General features: G+C 53.3%; 6 protein-coding genes across 6 annotated transcripts; 5 read left to right on the top strand and 1 right to left on the bottom strand.

Annotated features, from left to right (window-relative positions):
* Nucleotides 1-609: 609 nt before the first annotated feature.
* BO86DRAFT_395277 (uncharacterized protein) lies at nucleotides 610-1605 on the top strand (the record flags this gene model as incomplete). Its single annotated transcript, XM_025673295.1, has 1 exon — nucleotides 610-1605. One exon carries the CDS (start codon nucleotides 610-612, stop codon nucleotides 1603-1605), a length of 996 nt encoding a protein of 331 aa, XP_025532549.1.
* A 1209-nt stretch (nucleotides 1606-2814) lies between these two features.
* BO86DRAFT_395278 (uncharacterized protein) lies at nucleotides 2815-3923 on the top strand (the record flags this gene model as incomplete). Its single annotated transcript, XM_025673296.1, has 2 exons — nucleotides 2815-2834; nucleotides 2900-3923. 2 exons carry the CDS (start codon nucleotides 2815-2817, stop codon nucleotides 3921-3923), a joined length of 1044 nt encoding a protein of 347 aa, XP_025532550.1.
* A 406-nt stretch (nucleotides 3924-4329) lies between these two features.
* BO86DRAFT_115478 (uncharacterized protein) lies at nucleotides 4330-5761 on the top strand. Its single transcript, XM_025665961.1, has 3 exons — nucleotides 4330-4461; nucleotides 4564-4904; nucleotides 5046-5761. The coding sequence occupies exons 2-3, from the start codon at nucleotides 4624-4626 to the stop codon at nucleotides 5644-5646; spliced, it is 882 nt and encodes a 293-aa protein (XP_025532551.1). The 5' UTR covers nucleotides 4330-4461; nucleotides 4564-4623; the 3' UTR covers nucleotides 5647-5761.
* On the bottom strand, nucleotides 5647-8620 carry BO86DRAFT_395280 (S8 family peptidase; the record flags this gene model as incomplete). Its single annotated transcript, XM_025673297.1, has 3 exons — nucleotides 5647-6267; nucleotides 6316-6634; nucleotides 6699-8620. 3 exons carry the CDS (start codon nucleotides 8618-8620, stop codon nucleotides 5647-5649), a joined length of 2862 nt encoding a protein of 953 aa, XP_025532552.1.
* A 196-nt stretch (nucleotides 8621-8816) lies between these two features.
* BO86DRAFT_406302 (uncharacterized protein) lies at nucleotides 8817-13068 on the top strand. Its single transcript, XM_025674165.1, has 4 exons — nucleotides 8817-9135; nucleotides 9194-10085; nucleotides 10159-12424; nucleotides 12525-13068. Exons 1-4 carry the CDS (start codon nucleotides 8862-8864, stop codon nucleotides 12663-12665), a joined length of 3573 nt encoding a protein of 1190 aa, XP_025532553.1. The 5' UTR covers nucleotides 8817-8861; the 3' UTR covers nucleotides 12666-13068.
* Nucleotides 13069-13153: 85 nt separating this feature from the next.
* BO86DRAFT_453028 (MFS general substrate transporter) lies at nucleotides 13154-15102 on the top strand (the record flags this gene model as incomplete). The annotated part of the gene is made up of 3 exons (XM_025676967.1): nucleotides 13154-13533; nucleotides 13608-13994; nucleotides 14074-15102. The coding sequence occupies exons 1-3, from the start codon at nucleotides 13423-13425 to the stop codon at nucleotides 15100-15102; spliced, it is 1527 nt and encodes a 508-aa protein (XP_025532554.1). The 5' UTR covers nucleotides 13154-13422.
* Between the last annotated feature and the right edge of the window lie 365 nt (nucleotides 15103-15467).

Here is a 15467-nt window from a genome sequence, read left to right on the forward strand (position 1 = left end):
TGCTCCCTTCTTTTGGTGTGTGGTCGATAGATCTGGTTTCAATGCATGTATACCCCGTTCCATGCTACAAATAGGTCATGGAGGGGAAGAAATAAAATAAAAGAAGGCGACATTTCTCTCACTTTCCCTCAGAGAGGAGAAAGAATGAAAGATTTAATGAAATGACGACAAAACATCATTCGGGTCTACCTGGTTTATTCTGAGATAAACGTGGCGGGGCTGAAGTGCAAGTGATGAGCTCTACATATTGCGTTAGTGCCATAGTCCCAGAGTTCATGCTTAGCCCTATCTATCGCAGGGGGCGGATGCTTCATGGCTCTTACTTTTGTCTGTGACTTCCTTTGATGTCGCATTTGGTGCTGGTAAACTTCATCCACATACCAGCAAATCTCCGTTAACCAGATCTTCAGATTCATTGTTTGAACGCACTATGCGCAACCCAGTCATTCTTCTCATTATAAGAACCCCCCTACTCGATGTTCCATTGTACACCGTCTTTAAGACGTTGGCCCATGCACCGCCAGCATAAGGTATATATGCCGGCTTGTACATCCTTATAAATGCTTATCATCTCCAATCATAGGTTCCCAAACCACCAAGAACTCATCAATGTCGGCAGAAGCAGCCCCCCGTACCATAACAGTGGCCATTCCCAGGAACACTCAACTCATAGCGCAAGTCCTGCGATGCAGCAAACTCCACAAGGCGATCCCGCGGTCCAGGTCGGGACCCCGAGACCCACTGCGATGGTTGGAACTCGAGGGCCAATTCCTGACCGACTATAAATCATCGTGCGCCAGCAAGCTACGGACCCTGCCCATGGCGCGGCTCAGCGTCGGCTACGCGCTCGCCAACGTGGAGGTCGCCCTCTCGCAGGCCAGTCCCCTGGACAACGGCATCTGGTGCGACGCAGCGGCGCTCGCCTTCGAAGAAGCGCAAGCAGAAGCCAAGCACTGGATCCAGTTCATGTTGCTGACCCTCCGCGGCGGACAACGGGGCCGGACGTACGAAAGCGCGCCGTTCATCCTCACGAGTCCAGACTACGATGTTCCTGATGAGATTGGCGACGACCGCAGCGCCGACTACCGGCAGCAGGCACTGCGCAGCCTCCGCACCTGGTACCCGGACGCGAGCCACGCGCTGCACGAGCGGCTGGCGGACGCGAAGCTCGTGCGCTGGCGGTTTCTGCAATGGCAGCGGCGCGAGGCGCCGGGTGGCACCCCCCGGCCGCAGACGGACGACCACAGCTCGCCGGGCGGGAACTTCCCGCCCCCGCCGGCGCTAAGCCCCGGGGCGGAGGAGGTGCAGAGCCCGTATTGCGGCGACTTCATCCCCGCGGCGATCTGTGCCCCGGCGCCTTGGCGGGACCATGTGCTTTACGATTTCCACCCGTACATCTGCCTGCATGAGCAATGCGGCGTGAACGCGGCGTTTCCGACGGTCGCGGCGTGGGAGGCCCATATGGTCAAACATGACTGGAGGGATCTGGTGGATGAGAAGTGCCCTCTCTGTTCCACGTGGTTGGGGCCCAGTGCCATCGCCCATTTAACGGTGCATCTTCACGACGAGATTATGGGCATTCGAGCCTTGCCTCCTTACCCTTGATACCTTTACTTGGTTTGGGGATTGAAGCTTGACAAAGACGGCGATTGTGACCTGAGGTCGCTTTTTTGTGAAGTATAGGGTTTCTAGGTCTTTTTTGCTTTACCAGTTTGAGCATATCCCTACCCCTCTCAGAATATCATCCAGTTGGGACTACATAATTCTTTTTTCTTTTTGCCGTTTTGAAACTCTTGCTATAATTCGATGAAAGTTTTTGGATTGACCATTGCGCTCTTTGCAGATTTATGTTGATTTATACCAGCTTTTACAAGATCATTCCATGATTGCGAAGTATGACGTTAATTGCCGAGCCCCATGAGAGACTGGCTACCAAGCGACAAGTGAGTGGCTGCGCTCATTACCTAGTGGATATCCAGGACTCCTATACACCGTAGTTGGCTCTCGGCTCTCAGTGCTCAAGGCTTGTTGAATTTGAAGTCATCTATGATCCTTGTGATTGGTATCTATAATTCCTGCTGTTATGTAATACTTCTTTAACTGCGAGGGCTTTCTATTTACTTGAACCACCTTGTTAACGTAAGTCAACTTGTTCTCATGCACCACCTCACTTTCATGAGCCACCTTACAAGCAGGAATCGTCGCGCAGTTTCTTGCTTGTATGAACTGCCCTCGCTCGCTCGCATAAACCCCATTCTACCAACTTGCTAGATCCGAAAACAAATCCTCACAAAGCCGCCAGGTGTGGCAGGCTGTTTGACAACCCAGGTGGTCCACATCGTGCTTTCTTCATTCTGCCGCCTGCTTACACAGTTTCCCATCACAACATTTCTGAGAGCTTACATAGCTGAGGCAGGCGCACTCCTCTTGTAGTCAAAAAAAAACCCATGCTTCACCTGCGGCAATCTCAGAGCAACAATCATTTTGAACCATTTTACTCGCAACAGTGATCCTATACCTCATCCTTCATCTCTTGCAGTTACCTTTAGGATCATTGTATCGGAATATGGATACTATTCTTCCTACGATTGTCGTATCATTATAGACACCGATATCATTACTTCATTTACCTCTGATTCCGCTCCTTGGCTACCTGATTTGCCCCGTCCGCCACCTGGCAGCGTGACTATCTTGATCACCGGCATTCAGTACATAGAACCCAACTATTCAGAACGGCGATACGCTACGCTTTTCTTCCCTTCCAACCCCTCTCTCCTTTGAATTGCAGAATCCTTCCCACGGTCACTTGCGTCCATGGATACAAAATTCGCTGAGTGAGACCCTGAGCCCTGTTGTGAGGGTCCCTCGTGGCCGAATGCTGACTCCACTTTGCAAACAGAATCATCTCATCTCGTTTGTTTACATTCGTTGTCGGTGCAGAAGAGACGAGGATCACCGTTCACTATAAAGTCCTAGCAAGCCTCTCCTCCGAGCTTGGCGACCTCCTAAGCGCGCAGGTGGTCAGAGGGGTCAGCGAGCTCGACTGGCCGGATGTCAATGAGGGCACATTCATCCGGCTGTGCGAGTACGCGTACGTCGGCGACTACACGCCCCCACCGAGTTTCTACAGGGTTCCTCAGCCATCAGATACCACCGATCAGTCTCCGTTGGATGCTCATGCAAGCCCTTTCATCCCGGTCCTGTCGAGTGATACGAAAAGAATCTACAGCAAATCCTGGAGGCCTCAAGCAAGCTCTTCCGTCCCGCGCCTGTCAAACGTTGAAAACAAAACCTCCGGTCAATCACGGAGACCTCCAGCACGCTCCAACACTTTAGACAGATCAGTCTCACAGCCAGACACTGGCTCAGAAGCGGTCGCGCGGGATTTACCTTGGATTTTCCAGCCGTCTAGTACTCGCGATGCCTTCAAACATCTGCACTCCTCCCTCACGGCCAAGCAGAGCCAAGCCTACGAAGCCAGAAAGGAAGCCTATGCTCCTAGCAAGATACCCCCCAACCGCCGGAAAATACGGACGCCCGACCTTCTCGGCCACGTCAGACTATACGTCTTGGCGGAGCAATACGACATCGCTCCCCTTCGGGATCTAGTCTTAGGAAAGCTGGCGACGCTCCTCGAAGACTTGGAGCTGTTCGAGGATCACGTGCACAATCTGATTAAAGTGGTGCGCGTTTCGTACCTGTTTACACTCACTCGTGACGATGAGCGATCTTGTTTGCAGAATCTGCTGGTGACCTATTGTTTTTCGAGGCTGAAGCAACTCAGTGAGAGCGCGGAGTTTCAACAATTGGGGCACGAAGAAGGGCAATTTACGGTCGACCTCAGACAGAAAAGATACAATTGGCGGCTGAGATGGGGGCAGTGGGACTGGTGTAAACGCCCCGATCCCTTTGAATTGGCCTGAATGTCGAGCTATCGTTCGTTGTGACACTTGACTTTGTTAGTTTATATTGTAGTTTAGAGATCTTGGAAGAGAATAGTAGATAGTCTTTGAGGCAATGGTCTGACGGAGAGTGTAAAAGATGGTAGATTCTAGGTTATCTGGGAGGAACTATCTACACGGCGCGGCTGAAGTGGTGAGAGCTGCCTGGTGTAGAGAAGGAACAATAGGATTCATTCAAAACAAAAGCCGTTCGGTCAACATTACCCGTAGTCTTGATTCATCCCATGAATCAGCCCTAACTGTGGACCTATTGATCCTAATGATGCGCGCACGTGATCTGCCCGCAGGGCAATTTGTAAGGCTTAGCACTCGTGGCCGAGTTGGTGGCAGCTATTTACATGGCAGTAGATAGAATTCTTGCAACAGTTAAAAACCTATCTTATCATCGACTGTTCTAAATTTACAAAGAATTTAGAAAGTACCGAGAACAGCTTCCCCAGGAGCGCATACATCAAGGCTGGACAGACTGTCAGGTGCCTGCATCACTAGTAAAGACCAGGTAAGACCAGCGCCCCGAACCCCGCCTTTTCGACCGTCAGCCGCAAGTCGCACCGCACCGACCGCTCCAACAAGATATGCTCACTTACCCAACTCACATCAGAAAATTCGAAACAAACAGAGACAAAGGAAAACCCCCCAAAGCTAATCCAAAACGAAAGTGATGGCCAACCAAACCCCCTACTTCTTCTTCGCGCCCACGTGGGACTACCCGCCGCCGCCCGCCGGGCCCATCCAGCTGGGCAACGTGCTCACCTCGCTGCAGAAACCCGACCAGCCCCTCTTCACCGCGTCGCCGCCCGCCGCATCCGAGGTCTTCGCCTCGGACAAGACCGCCGTCACCTTCTCGCGCGAGCGCCTGCGGGCCGGGAAGTTCGGGGTCCTCACCCAGTTCCTCTCGTTGCTAGGGTTCGGGGTGGATGTTGGGGGAGCGTGGGAGAGAAGGTGCGAGATTTTCTTGGGGAGGTCTTTGTGTCTGCATGTGCAGTGCTTGAATCTATACTAGAATAGTTTTACAAGGGCACACCCTAAATACATAGCGTAAGCCAAAGAAATGAGAAAAATTTTGACCTCTACGTGCTGCAGTGCCGAGGAGACCTTCCGCTTCGAGACCATCACCACCACGCAATTCGTGCCGCGGCCCGGCTACGTCCAGGAGAAATGCATCGACGCCTCCCCCGTGGTGCAGCGGTGGCTCGAGCGGTCCCGATACCGGAAGCCGCTGTACCTCATCGTGGGGTTGAAGGTGGTCCACGGGGCGAAGGCGGGCCGGTCGCGGACCGGGCGGGAGATCAGCGGCAATCTGGCGGCCACCGTGGACGGGACGGTGTGGAGCGGCGGCGTGGTTCCGGTGGCTGGGGGCCCGGAGTTCGAACTCACCCAGTCCAAGAAGGTGGGTATGGACTGGGAGAATGGGGGGGATTTTGTTCTAGCCTTTCGTGTCAAAAGGATCAAGGTGGCGAGGAAGACGAACGAGGTGCGCGAGGCGGAAGATTATGCGACAGGCGCTATGCTGGGGAATGAGCCGGTGGTCTTGGGCGAATCGCAGGGTGTTTTAGTTCTTGAGGAGGATGACCTGGAAGTGGGCGGCGATGAGAAAGAGTGGACAGGCATGCAAATGACCGAGGGAGACGAGCTTATTACGGTTGGCGTGCCTCGGTCGGACGGCGCAGCAAGTCTCCAGTGACTACCGGCGGAGTATGTCGCGCAGTGTATGGTTGATGAACTCCGGATCCTTCCCAAATAGATTATCGGAATAAAGGCTCAAGGCCACAAAATGGTAATCATCGCGGGCGCGCGAGTCCAGGCTCTTCTCCGCGATCTTCCGGAGCACGGCTTTCATTTTGGACTGTCGTTGCAATAGATAGGCATGCTCGGGGATATGCAACCGGGCGTACTGCAGCAGGAAGCCCGCAATGGAAACTGCGATGGGGGTGGCAAATGATGTCCCCGATTTATGCTTGAGGCCGGACGGCGATTCGCAGAGCCGCATTGGCCAAGCAGACTCCACGGCCTCGCCGACCGTGGCCAGGTTCAGTGTGTCCGCAAGAGCAGTAGGGCTAAAGGGTGAGCGATTCCCGTTCGCATCGGTCGAGTTGATACAGATCACGTTCTCATCGCGGGCCGGGTAAGCCCTGTCCAAGTTCGCACCGCTGTTCGAGGCGGCAGCAAAGAGAAGAACGCGGCTGGAGTATGCGTGGTGAATGGCACGTTCCAATTCATCATAACCTTCGACATCACGTGAGTGAAAACCAAACGACATGGAGATGATATCAACCTGCCATTCGTTGACTGCATAGTCGAGAGCCTGTCAAAGTCAGTTGATGTGCCATTACAACACCATGTCCGATCTTACCTTGGCGATGATGTTGGGGCTGCATGGTTTGCCGTCGGAGATCTTGGCGATGTAGATCTCGGCATCGGGGCAATATTCCATGAGCAAGCTTGTGATGAATGTTCCATGTCCGTTGTAGTCGTCGACCAGCCGAGGAAACTTCTCATTCGTCCAATTGAATTGCCCCTTGATCTGCTCAATGCATGCATCTACGTCTGGGTGTGTCTGATCCACCCCTGTATCGAAAACCGCGATTTTTACTGGGATATTGGGTGGCTGAAGGATGTACTTCTCGTAGACATCCTTGAATCTTCGCCGCCAGTTGCGGTAGTTTAGACACCTGGCTCGTTTATATCGCTGTTAGCTGGACCTTCAGGTAAAGGGTTCCTAATGATTAGACTTACGCTTCCGCTGAATGCTCTTCGGCAATTGTCTCATCATCAAAGAATCTCATGCTTTGGTAATGAAAATCAGTCAAGTTTCCGGGCTGGGGCACGAGCATCGCAGAAGAAACGGGCTGGAAGATAGGCATCACTGGGAACGTGATGGGTCCCTGAATATGCGCTAGGTATTTCTGCTGTTGTTGATATTGATCTTTCAAGTCTTGGATTGATGAGAGCCCCTGTGCTGGTCTCATTGCCATGTCGACAGGAGTTCCAGGAGAGCGAGGAGAAGTCTGATAATTCTGGGTAGCCTGGCCCCAACTGGCTAGGTCTAGAGTTTGCGCAATGCGATCAAGTTGCTCAAGGGAGATGTAGCTAAATGCTTGGCTCAGCTCATCCTCCAATGGACTAACAACCTCCTGGTATATCGCGGCTTTCAGTGCATTGTCGCTCAATCGGGCCCCATTGTTATCCTCCCACACTTTTGGGTCTAAGCATTTCTTCACGGCGTAATGAAATTGGGAATTCTCCGGGATTTCATTCTTGCACTGGTCGAACACTAGCTCTGCATCGATAGACCTCGTCCGATCGTTTAGAGACACTCCGTATTTCGCAGCTAGTTCTTCGAAAGACGTGGCGAGATACAATTCCATCAACACAATCCCCAGCGTCACCAGATGCGGACACTGGTGGATCATAATGTCATCAGGGTCTAAGTCGTCGGGATCAAAGTCATCGGGATCCAGAATGGAAGTGTCCGGCGAATCGACCGCGTGATCCTTTGCTAATTGAGTTTGGATAAAAGGTTTGAGAGGAATCGCTGACGAAGTCGTGTGGAAGAACAAGATACTCGAAGGGCCCCATGAGGGCGGGAGCCAGGGAGTCTCATGGAGGTATAGAACAGCATATCCGAGAATTACGGCCAGAATCCGTTTGGTTTTGTCGGTCAGCGACCTGTACTGTCCCTGAATAAAATTCTGTAGTGATACCGGTGCTCTAGTCTCATCCACTGCAAAGCAACACTTTTCGGATCGCAGCTTCCACAGCCGTCCGTCTTCGCCAACTTTCAGCTTAAGACGATCATAAGGCTTTCTCTTTTTAATGGGCTCACATAGACTCTTGATCTTCATGGCGGGGACCTTTGGCCTCTGCGTGGCTTTGTTGGTCTGCGCAAAGTTGATTCCGGCACTCTTGGCAAAACACACGTCTGTCTCGTGCCACTCCTGTTGCATAGATAGAAACATCTCGAACGCGCAGTCGTGATCCTGCTCCTTCTCAGTCTCCGGGGCAGTCTGAAATGTTCCCAGGCAAAGGCGGACACCGAAGTCATGCACAGGCTGGCAGGTGCAGTCCTTCAAATCCATCAGGGCAAGGAACAGTGACTGCGGGGCATTCAAAACCAAGTATGAAGGCTGTCTCCTATTCTTCTTCAAGCTAACCATATCATCTCGAGCCCACAGTGCTGGGTCGTCGGGATATTGAACCTTGAGGTCATCTTCCCAGTCTTCGAAAAATTCAATCAGCTTATCAGGTTGCTCTGAATCGTCTGCGAGGTCAACTGATAGCATTACGAGCTGCAGATCAACCGTACCGCCCTCACGGCGAGCATGGTTCCACGCGACGTGTAAAGCTGCGAGCCGGGGATAAGCTGTGGTTGGGAGCACTGATCGGATCGTGGTTGAGAGCACCGATTGAGCTTTCAAAATATCTGGGGTGACAGTTGCCTCGAGTCGAAGCAATATGCTCGTGATCAAAATATTATCATCGGCAATGAAGGTCTCGATGCGGCTGATGTGATCGTGGATCATCAAGCAATGAGCCATTACGCTGCTGTAGAAATGCTTAGACTCTCGGGTAGCGCCATGGCTACGGAGATGTTTCGCAATTTCACGAAACATCTCCGACACCTGAAGCAAGAGTTCCACATTGTGAATAACGGTCATGGCCATACCCTTGCATTACTCGGCGTGCTGGTGTTCCCCGAGGCTGAGCCGTGCAAGAGTCGTCGACCTTGAAGATGCGGGGTATGCCTTATCGGTGCCTCAAAACCACTAAACCGGTTTGGGCCAGGCCTGCCTCTCGTGGCACGTCTCAGCCTTGCATCCTCTCTCATCCATCTGTCAGTCCGCCTTTCATCAACTGAATTCTCGGGTTTGCTTCCTTTGGGAAAAAGAAGTTGTCGGCATGTCACCAGAGCCAGAACAGTTCCACACAATCGCGGCAAGGGCCGATCGATGCTTGAATCTTTTCCAGCAATGCTTGAAGCAGTCTGCATCAATCTCGTCTCTCGAAATGACCTTGGTGGAAGACCAGCTCGCGCGTTTCTCTCTCTGGGCGGCCAATATCGGTGTTTTTGCCGGAGGGCGCGCCTCATTGGACCACCGCCTAAGAGAAGCACAGGAGGTACATGAAGTGATTATCGGGCTTCTAGAAACGCTAGAAGACCTAGTCGAAGCCTGTAAGTGAGACAAATGTCGCGCCGGGATGGGAACCAGACATACTGAATTATTTGGGAGGGTCGCACATGCTTTGTGAGTCGGACCCCAGATCTCAGATGTCGGAGATTGCTTTCGCATCTGCAAGCGAAACGATCACTCGTTCAAGGCGCGCCGTTGCCGGTCAGATAGCACTTCTTCATCGACTGTCCAACACGATCCGAAGAGCAAGCAGCGAGGCCCACAATGCAAAGGTGTCCATGTCCTTCAAGATCCAGGATGAAGAGGGGAACGATGTGGAGCCGTGCCTGGAGGTCGTGTTTGCAAATTACATTCGCGATCGGTTCCGCGATGTAGACGAGAAAATCTTGCGACGACTGGTTTCCGCGATGATTCTCCGCCGAAGGCGAGTTCTTTACAAGAGATCTCGCTTCGGCCATCGGGCGCTGAAGGTACCACCAACAACTGCTCGGCCGAAGATAATACTGCCGCCGACAGATGCGCCTCAGCAGACCGCTGGCGGTATCCCCGCGGTCCCGTCGGCATCGACTCCAATTGCCGTCGAAGTGCCAGCGAACTCTCAGGCTGGAGTCAGTGCAACCACGCTAGCCGTCGAAAGGTTCAGAAAAGCTTCTACCCCCTCCACAGTTTCCGGTGCGAGAACGGTAGCGCTGGACAGCCACGAAGCGCTGTCATTTCCGGCGCCACCTCTTGGCCGCGTGAGACAGAGATACAGAAGAATAAAACGAACCCTGGAGGAGAAACATAGACGGTACCTGCAGTCATTATTTGACAAGTGCGATACTGAATCACTGTCCACTATCGAGACCTTCAAAAGGACAGCGGAAGCAGATCTCAAGCAAGACTTGGATAAGAATTGGGATTTGTGTGTCGAAGCCATCGGAGAAATAACATGCCCTTTTTGCTTCTACGCTATTCCAGCACGGGAGATGCAGAACGACGCTAAATGGAAGTAGGTATCACCAGTGGTCTCTCACAAATCCGTCTATACTCTGTCTCCAGAAACACCTGACTAAGAGGTCTAGGGCTCACGTCAAGAATGATCTGGATTCATACGTCTGTCTCTTCGACGAATGCGAGATTCCGAATCAACTATACAGTCACAACGAACAATGGCTGAAACATATGCAAGACCATGCCTTGCGCTGGCGCTGCAACTCGAAATCGCACGGACTGCTGATTTTCCACACGCGAGATCGCTACATAGACCACATGCGACAGGCTCACCAGGGGGCCTTCAGTGATGTCCAGCTTCGCGTGCTGGCTGACAGGAACGCGCGAGCGGTTGAACCACTGTTTGGATCATGTCCACTCTGTGGCTCCAGCGATACTGCGCAGGGAGACACGATCATAGAACATATCGTGGGGCATTTGAGGTTTCTTGCTCTGAAGTCTCTACCACCGTATGAGGATGAAGGGTCGGAAAGCTCGGCTGCTGAAAATGCTAGTTCTCGAGCATCCAAGCCTCATAAGCGGAGCACCATAGACAACGACCCGGATAGATTCATCACCCTGACCTTCGAAGATATCGGTAGCGGCACAGCCGACGAGATCTCCTACTTGGAGCAGAGCAGTCTAGAGAATTCTTTTGGCAAGTTTGGTTCAGATGGCGATGGTGGCCTCACTAAGGCGTATTCCACGGAATCGTTACCCAGCCTCGAGAGCTCCAGCCCGATAGAGGAATGGGGTAGTTTCATCCATGTTCCCCCCTCAAGTAATAATATGTCCCTGGGAAGGCTTAGGCTACTTGAATGGGGCTTTGCGACCGTGGATATGGAATCCTTTAGGAATGTTGATGACCCCGTGCTTCAAGATCTGGCTCGCAAGCAGCGTCTGCCATTCCCGGTTATGAGTCAACCTGAGCAAGATACTGACACCGACGATCTGGCAGATGGCTATGTGTACAGTACTGATGACATCCAAGGCGACAAACCTGCCGGTGCTCTGGGTGGAAATTCTCAACAGCCCTCGGGACAAGCTGAAACTGAAGATCCCCTGGGCGTCCTCCGGACTGACCATGAGGCAAGAATAGCGCGTCGGGAGAGCAACCACAGTCTGCAGCATACCGCGTCACACAAAGATTCAAAGTTACGGCAGATGCTAGAGAAAAAGATGAGTAAGCGCTCGAAGCCCGAAATATCAAATTCTGTCCCAGCGAAGGATGAGCCCTTCTCGGTCATTTCACAGCGGCTTGCGACGGAAGCTGAGGAAAGAGACGGGACGAGTCCGCCCCCATCACCAGTACATGGTGATCTTTCTGAACGGGGCCATAAGGATGTCACTCTCATGCAACAGTCCGGGGAGGTCGATGGTGTCTCCGATGTTCCCGCTATGCACCCGCTGCCCGGATCTATGCTTGGATCGCCCACCCAGCCTCGTGCGTCTATCCTTGTTGAAAACACGCCGATAGGACCAATCCTCCAGTTCGGCACGAACACCCCAATGGAACATAATACTCAGTCTCTGCCGGGGCATCCGAAAAAGGGAGTTGTTGACAACGCTCTTCTGGACGCCATGATCGCACGCCTACTTGCTCGTGTTGGCCCCTCGAAGAAGAGCCTATGCCTCGACGAGGCCGAAATCCGGCAGGTCTGTCAGGCATCGCGCGAGCTATTCCTCTCGCAGCCCATACTGCTCGAGCTCAATGCCCCCGTCAAGGTGGTCGGGGACATTCACGGCCAGTACAGCGACTTGCTCCGCCTCTTCCAGCTCTGCGGCTTCCCGCCCGCGGCCAACTATCTTTTCCTGGGCGACTACGTGGACCGCGGCAAGCAGAGTCTGGAGAGCATCCTCCTCCTCCTGTGCTACAAGCTACGCTACCCCGCGAACTTCTTCCTCCTGCGGGGCAACCACGAATGCGCCAACGTGACCCGGGTGTACGGGTTCTACGACGAGTGCAAGCGCCGGTCGACCATCAAAACCTGGAAGACCTTCATCGATGTGTTCAACTGCATGCCCGTCGCCGCGATCGTCGCCGGAAAGGTCTTTTGCGTGCACGGCGGCCTCTCGCCGTCCCTGTCGGACATGGAGGATATCCGCCGCATCGCCCGCCCGACGGACGTGCCGGACTACGGCCTCCTGAATGACATCCTGTGGAGCGACCCCGCAGACCAGGAGGAGGACTGGGAGCCCAACGAACGGGGTGTCAGTTATTGTTTCGGCCGACGGGTCATTGTGGATTTCTTGCAGCGCCATGACTTTGACCTGATTTGCCGGGCCCATATGGTTGTGGAAGATGGGTACGAGTTCTACCAGGATCGGCTCCTGGTGACCGTTTTCTCTGCCCCGAACGTAAGTACCTACCCGCTTCGTTGATTGATGATCTCAGCATTTTGCTATTCAGGTCAAAGGATTCTGTATTCTGCAGCGCCCCGAGCTCACTATTTCATAGTACTGTGGAGAGTTCGACAACTGGGGCGGGGTCATGAGCATATCGGATGAATTACTTTGCAGCTTCGAGGTGCTGAAGCCTTTAGCTCAAAAAAGCTCGCCTCGGGACATAAGCGTCTCCGATCCCTCGGTGATTAGATGACGGATTCTGGAAGTAACGATGGATATACAAAATCGGTGACTATTCTCATCGGACTTGAGACCACGACCCTCATCCTGCTGTCATAGTGCGATGTTAGATGGTTATTGATTAATATATGTACGGCGAGGTAGGTGCAATAAGACGCCATGCTAGCCTTTCATATACCACCAGCTTATAGCCTGCACATACCTAGTCGCAACTCATATCTAAGGATGGACCGTCTTTGATTTAGGGGCTGTCCGGGCTATTTGCTAAAGACCGTATCTCTAGATCGAACGTCGGATAATCTCTCGGTTGACAAGGGCCCTCGATGAAGAACCGATTACACTAGCATCAATTTCGTACCACTGTCGCGGGTCTTACTCTAAATTGGTAAACTACATCTATATGACTGGATTACAGGAATGGTCACTACGTACGATCACTCGGTGTGAAAGATGGGACTTCCCGCCCGCTCAACCCTACCTGGGCCACGTGAGCCAGCAATCGATATGATAACCCAAGTCCTGTTAATTGACGACATGCCGTGATTTTACATTTACATTCGCTGTAAGGTCGCAGTATGTGTTGTACTGTTCTCTTCCATTCCTCTAAAATTACACCTGCCTCGGTGTTAAGCTTTTCAGTCTCCGACCCTTCTCCGACCTTTCCACTTTCCTCCGAGACGTCTTCTCCATATAGCATCCCAACACCGTCAACATTCTCTTGAGTCTGCTTGACACTCAAATCGAGAAAACCGAATCCAAGCGGCTTCATCATGTCTTCCGAAGAAAAGGGTATTCCGGTTGGAGCGACTTCGTCGTCGCCTGTGTTGACCGTCGCCGGACAGCAGCAAGGGCGATTGAACGCCTTGCTCGACGAACATGGCGTAGGTCGAGAACTTCGATATATGATTATACTTGTCTTCAACCGATTCTGATCTAATTTCTGAAACATCTCTAGGCGACCTGGGACTCGCCCGACGATCCCCATGACCCCTACAACTGGCCTTCCATTCGGAAGATTTCAGTCGCGCTGGTCGTCTCGCTGGGGCAACTCGTCACCCTCATGTCGACTAGTATGATGGCCGCCGCCCTAACCCAGATCGGCGCCGACCTCCATTTGGGTAGCACCGCTACTCAGGTCACCTTTTCAATCTTCATTTTAGGTCTCGCCTTTGCTCCTTTCTTAATCGCGGCTCTCTCCGAGATGTACGGGCGACGACCGATCTGGATTGCCAGTAACCTTTTCTATATCATGTGGAATGCACTGTGTCCCGTGAGTTCCTCCGTTGGGCTCATGACGGTCGGGCGATTCCTTGCCGGATCGGGCGCGAGTGCAGGTATCACGGTCAGTGGTGTACTTTAGTGCTTCATACGAATTTAGGTTAATTGCACAGCGAACTGACGCAACCCATCATTTTGTATAGCTCACAGGGCCTATACTTGCCGACATGTATCGGCCGGAACATCGAGGACGCTCCCTAGCGCTGGCCACCTTTATCCCCTACCTGGGTCCGGCCCTGGGCCCCATGATCGGCGGAGTGATCTCGCAGCATCTGCCGTGGGGCTGGCTATTCTGGGTCCTCTCCCTGTTCGACGCCGCCATTGTGCTGATCGGCATTTGCTTCCTACCTGAATGCTACACCCCAAGTCTACTCCGGAAGAAGGCCGCCCTCCACCGCCACCTCCAGGATGCCGCCAATGCTCCCCTCTCGTCCTTCAGCAAACGCCGGCTCACGCTCCTGCTCGACAAGGCGTTCTATCAGAACCTCAGCACCCGGCTAGGGGCCCACCTCATCCGCCCGCTGGGGCTCCTCGTCTGCCGCCCCGCGATCCAAGTCATCGCGCTGATCATGGCGCTGAACTTCGCCATCTACTGCCTGCTGCTGTCCACCTACGCTACCCTCTGGATCGAGCGGTACGGCGAGTCCGCGACCGTCAGCAGTCTGAACTACATCGCCATCGCAATCGGCACCATCACGGCCTCGCAGGTAGGCGGCCACCTGATGGACTGGATCTACCAAGCCCTAAAGACGCGCCACCACGACGCCACACCCACCCCCGAGTTCAGGATCCCTTTCCTAATCCCCGGCGTCCTCCTAGTCCCCGTAGGCATTTTTCTATACGGCTGGTCAGCGGAGAAGCGGCTGCATTGGGTCGTCGTCGACGTCGGCACCGCCATCTTCGTCACGGGCAGCTTCATCCTGTCCCAGGGCATGCTGGCCTACCTGCTGGACGAGTTCACCACGCACGCCGCCTCGGCCAACGCCGCCGCGCGCATGCTTTCCAACATCCTCGGCTTCGTGTTCCCCATCTTCGCCCCAGATCTGTATGCCGCCCTCGGATACGGGTGGGGAAACAGCCTGCTGGGATTTATCTTTGTTGCTGTCGGCTGGCCTATTCCTGTGATACTGTGGGTCTACGGATCCCGCTTACGAGCTATTGGACGGTCGTAGAGTTGTAGGGTCGGTGCCTTTTGGCGCTGTCATTCTGGGCAGTTGCATTATGTGGGCGGCCGGGGAGTCAGTGCTCGGTCTATATCGGATTTAGATTCCCGCCGGTAGCACCGAGCCCCGAGCTCGGGACTTCGGGCTTCTGATCTGGATATGATTGTTCAAGTTGTCTTTCCCCCCACCGGAAGGGAAAAGAGGTATCTCAGGGGTGTGCTATTGCATAGTCGAACTTGTCTCTTTCAAATCCCTCTCAGCTAAAGAGCTATAAGAAGGAAATCTGAGGCAGAACATTAAGCTGCGTCGCCGCTGTGGGGCGGAGCTTGGAAGGAGTCCATTCTTACGGGAGTACATTGTCTTCCGGTTATTGA

The sequence above is a fragment of the Aspergillus japonicus genome (genome assembly GCF_003184785.1).
Source record: "Aspergillus japonicus CBS 114.51 unplaced genomic scaffold BO86scaffold_3, whole genome shotgun sequence".
Classification (NCBI taxonomy): domain Eukaryota; kingdom Fungi; phylum Ascomycota; class Eurotiomycetes; order Eurotiales; family Aspergillaceae; genus Aspergillus; species Aspergillus japonicus.